The 14,737-nt window shown below is 43.9% G+C and overlaps 1 protein-coding gene across 1 annotated transcript in view; it reads right to left on the reverse strand.

The window, feature by feature from the left end:
- KCTD1 (potassium channel tetramerization domain containing 1) overlaps positions 1–11,119 on the reverse strand; it is a 164,075-nt gene extending 152,956 nt beyond the window's left edge. Inside the window, exon 1 of the mRNA XM_068237298.1 lies at positions 10,964–11,119. Coding sequence (XP_068093399.1) covers positions 10,964–10,972 — 9 coding nt within the window. The 5' untranslated portion in view covers positions 10,973–11,119. The remainder of the gene's footprint in view (positions 1–10,963) is intronic.
- Between the last annotated feature and the right edge of the window lie 3,618 nt (positions 11,120–14,737).

The raw sequence follows: 14,737 nt of genomic DNA on the forward strand, positions 1-14,737 counted from the left end.
CAAACATGCATTAATGCACTCTCCTTAGACAAACATTCGCAGTAGAATGGGCTAAACAGAAGAGTTTACAGTATTGACTTTCAGGAAGACAATGTGAAAGAATGACACCTCTCCGACAAGTCAGTTCATCACATTTCTGACATGCAGGAGTCTCTCCAGTCAACCAGCAGTTCTGTTATTGTGAAGTGAAAATGTCCAGGAGCAACAACAATCCACTAACATAGCATTAAAGGTAGCCATACATCTAGCGATTTTGGCGGCGATCGGCCAAGAGACAGATCTCTCACTAATCGGAGAGAGATCTGTTAGCTGCCATAAATCGCAGGCCGAATCCCAATCAATATCAGCATGAAATCTATTGGGAATCGGCCTTGTGATGCCTCTTCGCCATCTCATTTTCCCATAACGTTTTATGCCCCCCCATGCAGTTATACTTTACCTGCTGTTGTCCATGTCCTCGTACGTCCACATTTGCACCCCCACATGGTTGCCGCCCTTATAGCACGTGGGACATGTTATAGCACGTGGGAAGCGTGTGACACTAGAGGGGACAGTGTCAGTGGTTCTGTCGCATTCATTGCTCATCCAGATATTGCACGCCGTTACACCCACATACCCAATCGAACATGTTGGCCCGAGATTTTCTAGCATGTCTGATCAATACATGCAACCAATTTCGATGGGCAACTTAAAGAAACCCAGAAATGTCAGCTATTAAAGATTTTTGACTTACCTGGCGCTTCCTCAGCCCATAAGCATGGATGCGTCCCTTGCCGTCCTCCCGCGTGCCTCCGTTAAGCAGCAATCAGCTCCAGTATTCGACTCAGTCAGGTCCAGCCTGACTCAATGACGTCAGCCAGGGTCTTCTGTGCTTGCGCAGAAGGTCCGTGCATGCGCAGAAGTCCCCCTGCTGACATCACCGAGCTGAATACCAGAGCTGATTGCCGCTTAACGTTTGCACGCGGGAGGATGGCGAGGGACGCATCCATGCTTATGGGGCTGGAGGAAGCTCAGGGTAAGTAAAAACTCTTTAATAGCTGACATCTCTGGTACACTTTAAGCCACAGAAGTGCAAAGATGAGGACTGCTGAGTGTCTTACATGTAAACTGTCATTCCTTGATTGTGCACTCACTGCAGACTGACAGACCGACTATAGAAATCATTCTAACTCAAGAATTTTGTCAATAGTGGCCAAGAAGATGCATACAAGACTATTATCACCAAGCATTGGCTGAACTTTCCAGCAACAATAAGCTACAATTGCTGAGCAACAGGAGGCAGAATATCTACAACACATGCTTACAATATGATACATTTTATTTTCTTTCCTTAAGGGCCCTTTCACACCAGAGGGATTTTTCAGTGTTTTAACGCCACGGCCGAAGTTGGCGTTTTGCTAGGTAAAAGAAAGTCCATAGACTTTCATTTTACCTTTCACATCTAACTCGGCGTTTTGGAGCGTTGCGTTTCAACGCTCCCAGGAGCTTTTTCAGGGCTGTTAACAGCCGAAGTTGGCTGTTGGCGTCATAGTCAATGGAAAACGCCAACTTCAGCGTTTTCAAAGCCTTTTCAAAGCGTTTTACAGCTATCTTGTTCACTAATATTTTTATAGAAGAAAAAAAAAAGGACGTTTTCATATGGGCTGTAAAACTCTTTCAAAAGGCTTTGAAAACGCTTTGAAAAAGCTATGTATTGGCGTTAAGCAAAAGGCTGACTTTCAGCCTTTTTTACCGCAGCCTCTAGTGTGAAAGAGCCCTTAGCAGCAAACATATTTGAGACCTACGTCTGAGAATGGAGACCCACACGGCTTGTGAACTACTGCACTACTGTGAACTTCCATTGAAAAAGGGAAAATATTTGAAAAAAAACAAAACACAATTGCACTAAAAGCACTGATTCAAAATGGTCTGGTCCGCACTGCAAGAGCTTTTCAAGCTTCAGTGATTTTAAAAGCTCTTGCTAATGCAATGTACAGCCCTTCCAATTAGCACAATTTTTTTTGTATGCTTACCAGGTGTCCGACTTCTGGCCATAGCCCTGCCCCCTAAAGGAAAAGATCATAAGGGCTTCTCTGACCTCTTCTCGTGCCTGTGACCCCTTGCTTTAGGGGGCGGGGCTACAGACAGAAGCAAGAAATCCGGACACCTGGTGAGTATTTTAAAGTTTATAAACCGGAATTGCTGCCCCCCCCCCCCCCCCCCCCCGCCAAAGCAATTCTGCAGCACTTATATACCCCTAATGGAAATCACACTAGTGGGTTCCTCACCATCCACTTTCATTTGCAAAGCATTTTTGGGAATCGCCGGCGATTCCAAAATCGCCCTAGTGGGTTCCAGCCCTCAATGTAGAGTTGGCTCTCTGGCCATCTTTACAGCAGTAATCAGCTGATCATCTTGTTATAAATATGGCAATTGGCCCTTTATTGGTGATAACTAACAGCAACAGCAGCAATCATAGAAAGTTCGATCTGATTCCTTACAAAACTGCAGTTCAAATGACTGCTACTTTTATAAGTGTGAAAATCTGCAATGCTGTCATTTTTCCAATCACCACCTTTATAAATAGGCCCATTAGGGCCTGTTTCCACTACAGCGAATCTGCATGCATTTTATGCATGCAGATTTGCACAAGCAATAGAAGTGGATGGGCCTGTTTCCACTTCTGCGTGATTCTGTGCGGTTTGTCATGCAGAAAAAAATCTGCACGGCAGACGCACCAGAATTTGCACGCCGCACACGATTCATTGGTAATGTAACTAAATAGGAAAACCGCAAGCGTTTTAGACTTGCGGTTTTCCCGGCGTTTCCGCGTGCGCTTTCGTTTAAAAACGAAATGAAAATTGCATGCCGGAATTGACATGTTAAAATCGCGTTGTGAAAACCACGAGCAATTCCGCGTGAAAATCCGCATAGAAACGGCAACGAAACTGCAACCGCATGCGGATTCGTTGCTGCAATTTTCCCGTCAAAATCACGCCGCACAAGTGGAAACGGGCCCTAATAGTGAACAGATTGACTTGGAGTTGGCATGCAGCTTGCACCGGATAGGCAATAACAGACTTTTAAATGACTGTACATATGATTGGGTTACATTTATTTTGTTCTTACATAATAATGACAAGAACTTATATTTGTAAAACCGATGGCCGATGTTTCAATGTTAAAACAAACTGTACAAATGTGTTATTAATCTGAGAATGAACAGGAAAATGTTCTTCTCCGATACAAAATTTGCCACCAACTCTTGAACCATTGCCAACACTATTTTGGTTTGCAACAGTTTTTCTTTTTTTCAGTGAGGCTTCAGTGCATCTCTCTAGCCAATCACATAAACCTTTCTGAACATTAACCTATTTTGGTTAGTTTCTACGTCCAGGAACCATGCGCGCTACCGCGCGCTCCCGCGGCCGATCGCACGCACGCGCACTCCCGGCCGCGGATTCGGTAACCACGGAATCAATGTATCGGGCTATGGTGCCCGATCACTGATTCCTCTCCCCCACTGAAAAAACGACAGCTTCTCTAAAGCTTCGCATTTTCTGGCCGTTCCCTCCCCGATGCGTAACTCTAAACGTGTGTTACGCTTAGAGTGACGTCATGTAAACAAACTCATGGCCGCCATCTTGTGGCCAAAAAGTAAAACTACAACAAAAAGTAACAAAAATTAAAATCAACACACATTTACATTAAAAAACTATGGTTTACATCCCACCCTCCCAAAAATACCCAAATAAAATGTTTAATATAAAAAAAACATGTAAATATTTACCTAAGGGTCTAAACTTTTTAAATATCAATGTAAAGATGAAATATTTCTATATTTTTTTTATTTTAAACTTGTAAATAGTGATAGATGCAAAACGGAAAAAATGCACCTTTATTTCCAAATAAAATATTGTCGCCATACATTGTGATAGGGACATAATTTTAACGGTGTAATAACCGGGACATATGGGCAAATACAATACGTGAGTTTTAATTATGGAGGCATGTATTATTTTAAAATTATAATGGCTGAAAACTGAGAAATAATGATTTTTTTCCGTTCTTTCTTATTCTTCCTGTTAAAATGCATTTACAGTAAAGTGGCTCTTAGCAAAATGTACCCCCCAAAGAAAGCCTAATTGGTGGCGGAAAAAAGATATAGATCAGTTAATTGTGATAAGTAGTGATAAAGTTATAGGCTAATCAATGGGAGGTGAACATTGCTCAAGTGAAAACGGCTGAACGCGAATGGGTTAACCTTAGCTCCTCCTTCCATGTTAACCCCCTTCTGACACCTAAACCTCACACAGACACCTTTCGATGTCTAAGGCCTCTTGCACACTACATGCGATTCCGATTTTTATACGATCTGAAAGCATAGCAGCATGCAGTACTTTTTTTTTTTTTAATCAGAATCAAAAATCGGATTGTTAAAAAAAAATATATATAAATAAATAAATAAATAAATCGCCTGTAGTGTGCAAGAGGCCTAAGTCGAGAGGATACAGTAGTTTACTGTAGTCATTTACTACAGTAAACTGTATAGTGCTTCTGACTTTAAAAAAAAACAACAAACATTATTATACTTACCAGGTGTCAGACTTCCGTCCGTATCTCCACCCCCTAAAGGAGGTCATAGGTGCTCCTGTATGGCCTATCAGAGAAGCGCTTATGACCTCTTCCTTTCGGGGGCAGGGTTATGGATGGAAGCAGGAAATCTGGACACCTGGTGAGTATAATATTTATTTTAATTGTAATCGCTCAGCCCCCCAAAGTGCTGCAAATTTGCTTTGCAAAAGTGATTTTTCAGGGCTAATTTACTTAGCATTGAGCGCAAATACGTGTCCTATGATTGCCATTACCCCTGATCGCACTAGTGGGTTCTCCACCACACACTTTCATTGGCAAAGCATTTTTGGGAATCGCCGACAATCCCAAAAGGCTGCCGAAACTGCCCTAGTGGGTCCCAGCCTAAGGCCTGGTTCACACTGCAAGCGCTTTTCTAAGCAGCGGTGATTTGAAATAAACTCTTGCTAATATGATTTAAAAAAAAAAAAAAAAAAAAAAAAAAAAAAATCACTCATAGCATTAAGCCTTGTACACACTTACAATTATGATTGTAATCACTGACCAATTTTATCATCTCCATGTAGTTTACATGAGGGTTTACCTACACAATCTGCTCATAGTAGTCAGTGGGCTCTATTCACAAAGCGTTACCACATTCGGTAATGCTGAAAACCGTTGATTTTACCAATCACCTTCCCAAATTACAATTCACTAAACCTATCTCCGCACAGAAAATTAGAGTTCCCAACTAGTGAGGTTAATTACCGACTTGTGCGGAAATTACCTCAGGAAGTGTCAATTCACAAAGATTTCCACATTTAATTTACCCGCCAAAAGTGTTTGGTATTTTTCTCCAGCTCACAGAAGCCGATAACTCGCCCTCCCCATGCTGTCTCTGTGCGGTGGATTCCACAGACAGCCTTTGGGGAGAGCCAGACAGCCAATAGGGAGAGCCACACAGCCTGCTTCTCACTCTGATTTGATGTGATGGGGTATCGGGTGGGTCTTTCACTGTATCAAAGCAGAGGAAGCTGACAATTCTGAGGGCTTTCCTGCATCCCTTTAGGTGTTGAAACCTGTATTCTAGCATACAGAAGAGCTCCCCCTGGTGGCTGCAGCACATCTAAAGGGATGACGAGCTGCATTGGACAGAAAACCTCCAAGTCACACACAGCTCCCTGCCTGCCCGATGACCTGCTCCACGCTGGTAAGTGACACATACCGAGCCGGGCTTAGTGAATTGAGGCATGTTTGTTTGGTAAATTACCAAACTTCTGCCTCATGCAGGAAAACTTTAGTGCATTTGAAAAAAAGTGTAAAACACCAAATTAGGTATTTTACCGACCAAAAAGATTTTACCAAACTGCCCATTGTGAATAGAGCCCAATATCTGTTGACCCACATACTACATGGAGGCGGTGAAATTGGTCATTAAATGGCCATTCCTAACTGAAAGTGTGTACCAGGCTTTAGATGAGCAAGAGCTTTTTAAATTGCTGGCGCTTAGAAAACACGTGCCCATGATACTTGCCTTCTTTTTTAGTTTGAAAACTTAGGCCTCTTTTTCATGGACAGTTGAGCTGTGTGCTCAGCAACCAGTTACTAGGCAGCAGTGAGCAGTTACCAGGCAGTAGTGAGCAGTTGTGAGAGTTTGAGAGGAATTTCACTGCCTATCCACTGTCCATGGAAAAGAGGCCTTAGTTATCGGGCACCATGACATACCGGTAGATGCCAGCCTGTGCCCAAACCATGCAACCTATGCTGATAATTTGGGATGTATATTGCCTAATCTTATAAGGGGCCGCACCAAATCCACCAGCTTCCCTTCGTCACAGCTTTTATGCAGCAAACAGTTTTATATAGTTTGCCTTTTCAAACATGATAAGTTAGGAAAAACTCTTTGCCCTGTATAATGTGAAAAGTTGTGTGCAGTTCCATAACTGCTTCATTTTTAAAGTGTACCTGAAAGAATTGAATATCCACCTTGGTAGTCCTGGAGAATGCTTGTAGAACAGGTTTTTTGTGACTGCACTCTCGCCACGTACGAGCACATATGGAGTAGAATACAGTCACTTGTGCATTGCTTTTTTTTCCTATGTGCATGAGCTCTACTCTGTTCTAGTGGGCATGCCCAGAACTTTCTTGCATTCCTGTGCAGGAATGGTGGGCTCCAAGTGGATCTGTTAAAGGACAACTGAAGTGAGAAGGATATAGAGGCTGCCATATTTATTTCCTTTTAAGCATACCAGTTGCCTGGCTATCCTGCTGAACCTCTGCCTCTAAGGCCACATAGACACATCAGACCATAGTCTTTGGAAAATGAAAGATCGCAGACCAATTTTACCCCCTTCCATGTAGTATGAGAGCCAAACCTACACAGTCTATTCTATGGAGCTGAACTCCCCATCAGACAGAAATCTTTGCAAGATGCTGCACACACAGATGCTGTAGACATTCAAAAGATCAGTATCTGCAAAAGATCTGTTCCTGCAAAATGCAGGAACAGAACTTTGGCAGGAACAGATCTTTTGCAGATACTGATCTTTTGTGTCTGTACAGCATCTGTGTGTGCAGCATCTTGCAAAGATTTTTTTCTGATGGGGAGTTCAGCTCCATAGAAAAGACTGTGAAAGTATGGCTCTCATACTACATGAAGGGTGGTAAGATTGGTCTGTGATCTTTCATTTTCCAAAAACTATAGTCTGATGTATGAGCCTTTATACTTTTAGACAGACACTGAATAAGCATGCAGCAGATCAGGTGTTTCTGACATTATTGTCAGACCTGACAAGATTAGCTGCATGCTTGTTTCTGGTGTTATTCAGACACTGCTGCAGCCAAAGACATCAGCAGGACTGCCAGGCAACTGGTATGGTTTAAAATGAAATATAGCAGCCTCCATATCCCTCTCACTTCAGTTGTTCTTTAGCCTCTAGGCGACTGCGTCACGCTGATGGGCTTGACCACGGCGCCAGCCGCAGGACCGCCTAACGGTGGAAGGAATACATATTTGTTTAAAAAAAAAAAAAAAACACGCTGGCAGGGATCATAGCCCACCAACAGACATCTCTGTTGGTGGGCAGAAAAAGGGGGGGGGGGATAACTTGTGTGCTGAGTTGTGCGTCCCTGCAGCGAGGCCTTAAAGCTGCAGTGGACTAAGGGCTCGTTCCCACTATCGCGAATCTGCATGCGTCCAACGCATGCAGATCCGCACATGTAATGCAAGTGGATGGGCCTGTTTCCACTGTAGCGTTGTTGAGGTGCGTTTTTTTCAGCGGTAAAAAAACGCACAAAAGAGCCAACGATTTCGCCTGCGTCGGGAATCCGTGCGAATCGCCGCTAATGTATTTAATAGTAAAAACGCATGCGTTTGTTACATGCGTTTTTACCCGCGATTTCGCACCTTTTTAAATTTTATTTTGCCCTGGCAGTGTCATGGTTAATTTCGCATGGCACCCTGCCATGCGAAATCGCATGCGAAATCGCGGGTAAAAACGCATGCGGAAACGCATCCGCATGCGTTTTTACAAGCGTCGGAATGTGGCCGAAATCGCGTCGCAAAAGTGGGAACGAGCCCTAACTTATAAAAAAAAAATGGCCTGGTCTTTAGGAGGTTTAAGCCCATGGTCCTTAACCCCCTTGGCGGTATGATTATTTCTGGATTTTAGGGTCTAAAAGCAGTACAATTTTTTTGCACCCTTTCAGACCTTAAAACCTGGAAAAAATCATGCTGCCAGGGAGATCTGCAGCAGCCCAACAATCACTCACCTCCCTGGCTCCAGCGCTGCAGTTATGCCTCCATCCTCCGGGTGGCGCTGCAACTCTAAAGTGAGATTGCCGGCTGTCATTATGACGACAGCCAGCGATCTCACCAGGAGGAAGCAGAGCACCGGAAGAAGAATGCCAGCCGACGTCAGGATCCCTGGGAGGTATGTAGAAACGCTCACGCTGCGCGCATTGCTTTGCATAGAGCATCCGGTGGCTACCCCGAGCAGAGGTTGGGGATTACCGCTCTGAGCTACGGTTTTCCACCCCGACCCTAGGTTACCGCCAAGGAGGTTAAGTGGCCTCATAGAGAACAATTGAGTTTATATTGTCCTAGCATTTTTGCTAAACCCCCTAAAGCACCAATGAATGCCTGGAATCACTTGCAAAGTGCATTATCTCTAAATCTTTACAAAGTTAGAGCTCTATTCTAGAGGATATACTGTATTTGCTGTGAAGGTGCATAGTAATATCTTGTTTCACAAAGCTATACTTCATTCATTATTTGAAAAAATGAAAGTGAAGGGGTCATATGAAATTATCATCCTGAATACAAGAATGTTAAACATGTATTGCAGTGTGATCAGACTAAGCTCCTGTGGAGTACATATTGAATCATCATTTCTTTAGGTGTCAGGTGGAGCAGTTAAAATTTTGGTAATCTGCCTTACTGATATTTTACTACTGACTTACCTGCCCCTTATTCTCTCACTAACCTCCCGGGGTGCCTAACACTATATCCCCCCAGCACCCAAATGTGCAGTAGCGCATTGGCTATTTACAGTAGCAGATTGGCTATAAAGGCTAGTAGCTGGTCAGCTATCAATAGCCAGTTGGCTTCAGAAACTGACCCCTAATTTACGCCATGCAATAGCGGATTGGCTACTTATAGCCAAATGAGCTGCCTAATATCTGGGGCACCGTGTGTCCAAATCACCAACTGGGTGCCCATTACCCACTATTTGTATAAGCTTCTAAGACACCTGCCACAATGGGGGCCAACCTGATCAAAGTGACACAGAGATGTGACGTAAAATTCTACTTATTAGCAGGGACTGAACTGGAACTTTTTACAGGACTACTCAGACCTAGCAAGCTGATGATTACTTAATGGTTTATTAATTAGTCAAGCTGTCAGGTAATCGATCAGAATTCTTGGGAATCATTCTGTGCAAACTTTAGGTCCAGCACTTGTCAATTCCAGTAGGTGTAGAGACACCGTCACCTAAAGTCATTTTCTTATTTCATCTCTACACAGAGAATGACACGGAGGATTCTGCAGGAGTGATCTATGAAGACAGGTGCAAAGAAAAGTGGAGCAGAGGTGATGCAGTTGCCCAGAACAACAAATCAGGTCGAAACTGCTAAATGGTACAAAGATTCTGTCAGGTTGCTCTGGGCAACCACTTTTCTTTGAACCTAACCTTAGTAAATCAGCCCCTATACATTTAATAAGATGCTCTGGGATGTTCTAGCACTATACACCTAAACTGAACAAAATATAAAGAATTCCAAACTATACGCTGAAATACGAGAGATATTACAAACTTTAATGAGCGGCCACAAAGTGCTTCAGGATATCTGGACCACACTACAGCGTATAATTGTATATAGTCTTTATGTCATTAATACAGAAATACACTTCTGTAGACTGCCATTGGCTTAGAACCTTTACATCCCCTCCCATCAATTTACAGTGATACATTTTACATAAGTATAGAATGTTTGGCTTTCTAAACTGAGTTAATTTCAACAAACCAGCCCTCCTGGATGCTGAGTAGTGATGGTGACACAGATGCCAGGCAGACAGGGCAAAACCATCACTTTGATCAATTTCCCAGCAGACAGGCACCCACCGCCCTCTAGCGTCCCCCGGCGGTAACTACAACATCCTTTTTCCATAAACACACTGCCCCTTTGGTGTTGTCTTGTCTGCGCCGAAAAAAAAAGAAAATCAGAAAAAGCCCGAGTTAACCCTTCCCGGGGCGTCGCGCAGCACCTTGCCCACCTCACCCGCCGTGCGAGGAAGCGATTTGCACCAACTCGCTGACTCTCGGCTCGTCTGATCAGAGCGAAAAGTCCTTTGATGCCCCCGGGCAGAATCTGCAGTAACACAATGGCGTCCTTCAGAGAAAGAGATCTGAGGCTGCTGGAGAGACAGGAGGGAAAAGGGGACGCGGGGAAGCAAGGGACGGAGCTGATAGGAAAGTAAGGAAGAGTTTATCAGGTGTTCTAAGCGGAGGAGGAGGACCCTGCATGTGATAGCTGCGTGCAGCCGAGGGGCAGCATCGTCATTCTGATCAGCGGGCAGCAGTGCTGCTCATCGCCCCGACACCAGAGCCTGGCTCCCCGGCACCTCCAGCGTGCGCTCAGCGCCCCTCTGCCCCGCCGGGCCCCACTGACCAGCACGTCCTGCTCATACACTGCTACCCACTGACCCCGTGCTGCTCACTGACACACACATACACCGATCGCTGCCTATTTCTCTCTCTCTGAGTTGCATCAAGGAAGTGGTGATGATGAAAGGAGAGGAGGAAAAAAAAACTGAGATTAACCAGGAACCTGGCACATGCGTAAAAGCAAGTTGCGCCCTAAAGTCCCCAGCCATAGCAAATAATAGCGAGCTGAAAGCGTGAGATCTTACCTGAAACATGAAAAGGCAAAGTCTTCTTCTCCAACTTCCCCCTTCCTCTCCTTTATTTCTGTCCTTTTTCTCTTTCTCTTCCTCCTGATTTTCTCCCAGCGATCTGCTCTGCTCGCTACACCAGAGAGAAATGCAATAGCTTGGCTAAGGTAGAGAGAACAAAATACAGAGAATAGTTGCTCCAGGGCTTTGAAACCCCTCAAGGCAAGGATCAGGATACAATTAGCTCATGCCTCTACCTCCAGTCTAAATCAATCTCCAGAATAAAAAAATGAAATTAAATTAGCCTGTCTCTTCAGCAACAGCCCCCTTCTTTTTTTTGACAATGTGACATATATATATAATTTTTTTGTTTAGCATGTAGCATGTATTGTTCCTGCATTTATTTCCTCTTGTGTGTAGGGGGGAACACAGTCTCATCCAGCCCTCCAACTTGCTTATTACTCTGCTGTTGCACAGAAAAGCTGATTTTAATCGTTGTGATTAGTTTTGATGTAAGGTTTCCCCAGGCGATTTCTGCAAATGGATGGAGTGTTTCTTGCCAGAAGAGAGAAAAGCAGCAGATGATGATAATTATAAGGATTGTTGGTTTCTTTTTTTTATTATTTGTGTTTAGATGTCTCCCTTCACTTCCCCTAGTTGACCTGACATTGTCACTGTAGTAAGGTCGTGCAACTTGTTGATAAGGATCGCCTCCTGTCTGATCAAAGCGTGTGTGATCGTTTGGCAACCGAACAGCACTTTTTTTTTAATTTTATTTTTTTTATGTTTTTTTTTTATTCCCTTGGCTATAGAACTTCCACAGTGACGTGTAGAAAAAATAAGCACGAGGAGGCTGATTTACCCCAATCAAGTCAGAATCACTGCCTCGGGCTAATGCACAAACTCATTTCAAATGTTCAACCATGCAGAATTACAAAAGAGATTGAAGAAGTTCCATGCATTTTGTCCTGATTATTTTCATACATCAAAAATATCAGAGGATTTGGAGGCTTCAGTACTGAGATGGCACATAACAAAGCTATATTTCCATAAGATGAAGACCTGCATCTTCATTTGCTTCTGCCATCTATCCATGTTCCTTTGTTGACTTTACTGCAGAGTTTTCTGCCTCTGAGATGCCTTACAATCTTATACTGTATGACATAGGGATGTGTTTAAGAGCCAGATATGCGCTATAATATTGGTAGCTTTAGGCTATGTTCATAGTGGTGCGTTGCGATGCGCCGCAACAGGCGCTTTGTACACATTGCAATGCGCCACCTATGCCATGTTTACAGTGCGGCGCGTGCGTTGCGTTATAATGGTGTGCAACATCGTAATGCACTGTATGCAGTGTGTCACCCCAAAACGCTTTTGTTATGTCTGGTATACACCATGCAATTTCCCATCAGATTTTTGATTGATTTTCCGATCGATTTTTTTTCTTTACATCAGAAAATTGATCATAAAAAGGATCTTATTGTACCTGTAGGTGATTATCGATTTGACCCATTGATCTGATGGGAAATTGCATGGTGTGTACCAGGCATAAAAGGACACCTAAACTGAGACGGATAAGGAGGCTGCCATGTTTACTTCCTTTTAAATAATACAAGTTGCCTGGCAGTCCTGCTGATTCTCTGTCTTTAATACTTTTAGCCATAGACCCTGAACAAGCAAATGCAGACTGAATGAGATGTGACTGAAGCAGTGGCGTAGCAATAGGGGTTGCAGAGGTTGCGACTGCATCGGGGCCCTTTGGCCAGAGGGGCCCCATAGGGCCCTCTCTCAACAACAGAAATGGCTCCTCATTGGCCCTGTGCTTGTAATAATCACTTCTATAGATTCTTTAAGGCCTCTTTCACAGTGCGACGTTAAAGTCGCACGTTACACAATGTTTCAACGCAGACTATCGCACAGCAATACTAAGTCTGTGCAACATTCACAGTGCACACGTTGCGTTTGTGTGTAACGTGTAGTGTTATTAGAAAGTGCTGCATGCTGTGCGTTATACACGTTATTAGCTGCATTGGACTGTTTGCACATGCTCAGTAATTACTTGGAAGCATGCTTTTCATTGCCTGTATGCTCTACTATATGCGACGATAACGGGGCATTAAAGCCAATGGGTACTGTTTAAAAAAAGAAAAAGTCAGATACTCACCTAAGGAGAGGGAAGGCTCGGTCCTAATGAGCCTTCCCTCTCCTCTCCCGGGGCCCTCGGTGCTGCGCTGGCTCCCCCGTTCGCATCCGCAGGGACTTTGGAGGTCTTCGGGAGCACTCAGGCTTCCGAAGACGGGCCGCTCCATACTACGTACGCGCGAGCGCGTCATAGAGGGCGCTCGCGCATGCGTACTATGGAGCGGCCGCGTCATCCGGAGCCCGAGTGCTCCCGAAGGCTTCCGAAAGCTCCTTTCAGCATGTGGAAGTGGCAGTATTTGACCGAACTGGTCGAATACTGCCACGGGGGATCCTGTGCGGGACCGGGCACCGGGAGAGGAGAGGGAAGGCTCATTAGGACCGACCCTTCCCTCTCCTTAGGTGAGTATCTGACTTTTTCTTTTTTGTAACGGTAAACATTCACTTTAAGTTGCGTTGCGACTTTTTGGGGGCTTTGCGTTGTAATTTGCAACGTCCTACTGTGAAAGAGGCCTGAATGATAATAATCATTAACCAGCTTTTCCCCATCCCGTTCTTGCACCTCTGACGCTGTTGTTGTCCTTGGCCGGTTTTGGGGCACCGTATCACTTGTTATGTATAGAGTGCTTGGGTGGCCCAATGTGAACCTTGCATCGGGGCCCATAGCGTCTTAGCTACCAGCTGGACTGAAGTCCAATTTAAACTGGCAGGACTTCAGTTGCAAGCTGCATGCTGGCTTCAGGAGGTTGTTTCAGATACTACTGCAGCCAAAGAGATCAACAGGACTGCTGGGCAATGGTTTATAAGGAAATAAATATGTCAGCCTCCATATTCCTCTTAGTTTAGGAGTGACGGTGAAATATATCTATTACATCATCTCAGATGACTGCAGAATGTCACACCCCCACCTTTCTATGCGCTGGGCATAGCAAAATGGAGCTTGGAGTTAAAGTGGATCCGAGATGAACTTTTGCTCATTGCATAATTGTGTTTCTTTCCTATTGCTTATAGGGCATTCCTCAAGCCAAATATTTTTTTTGTTTTTGTTTTAATACTCTAATTCCCTATAAACTATATAAACCACGCCCACAGGTTTTCAGAGAGCCTTGGCAGTAGCAAGATCTCATGGGAGCTCAGTCTGGGCAGGAGGAGGAGGCGTTACTAGCCATTGATTTTAGAGGTGGAGGGAGATTAGGTTTTTTTCAGTCTGAGTGCTCAAGATACAGATAAGCCTGCCTCTGTGTGATGTTTACAAACAACATGGCTGCTGTCATTGTATCACAGGAAGAAATAATCATTTTCTATTAAAGCTGTATGCAGCTAGATTTGCTGTGTAAACTATCTAAACTTTAGATAAGATATATAGACAAGTTACTTGTTATAGTTAGTTTTTCATCTCAGATCCGCTTTAAGCTGATCATAGACAGGTTGGTTTTGTACATTCAGTTGAGCAGGCCATCTAATTGTTTTATCGTTTTGCCTCCATGTTGATTCTAAATTTCAAATGGGATCATAATGTCAAGCTCTGACTGTTATCTGAAGGTACGATCAATCTCCAATTTTAATGGTGCATACACACATTCAATTTTGATTGGTACATTTTTCCACTTCCATGTAGTATGATGGACAAAAAAGTTTGAATACTATGAACAG

The sequence above is a fragment of the Hyperolius riggenbachi genome, chromosome 5, assembly GCF_040937935.1.
Source record: "Hyperolius riggenbachi isolate aHypRig1 chromosome 5, aHypRig1.pri, whole genome shotgun sequence".
Lineage (NCBI taxonomy): Eukaryota > Metazoa > Chordata > Amphibia > Anura > Hyperoliidae > Hyperolius > Hyperolius riggenbachi.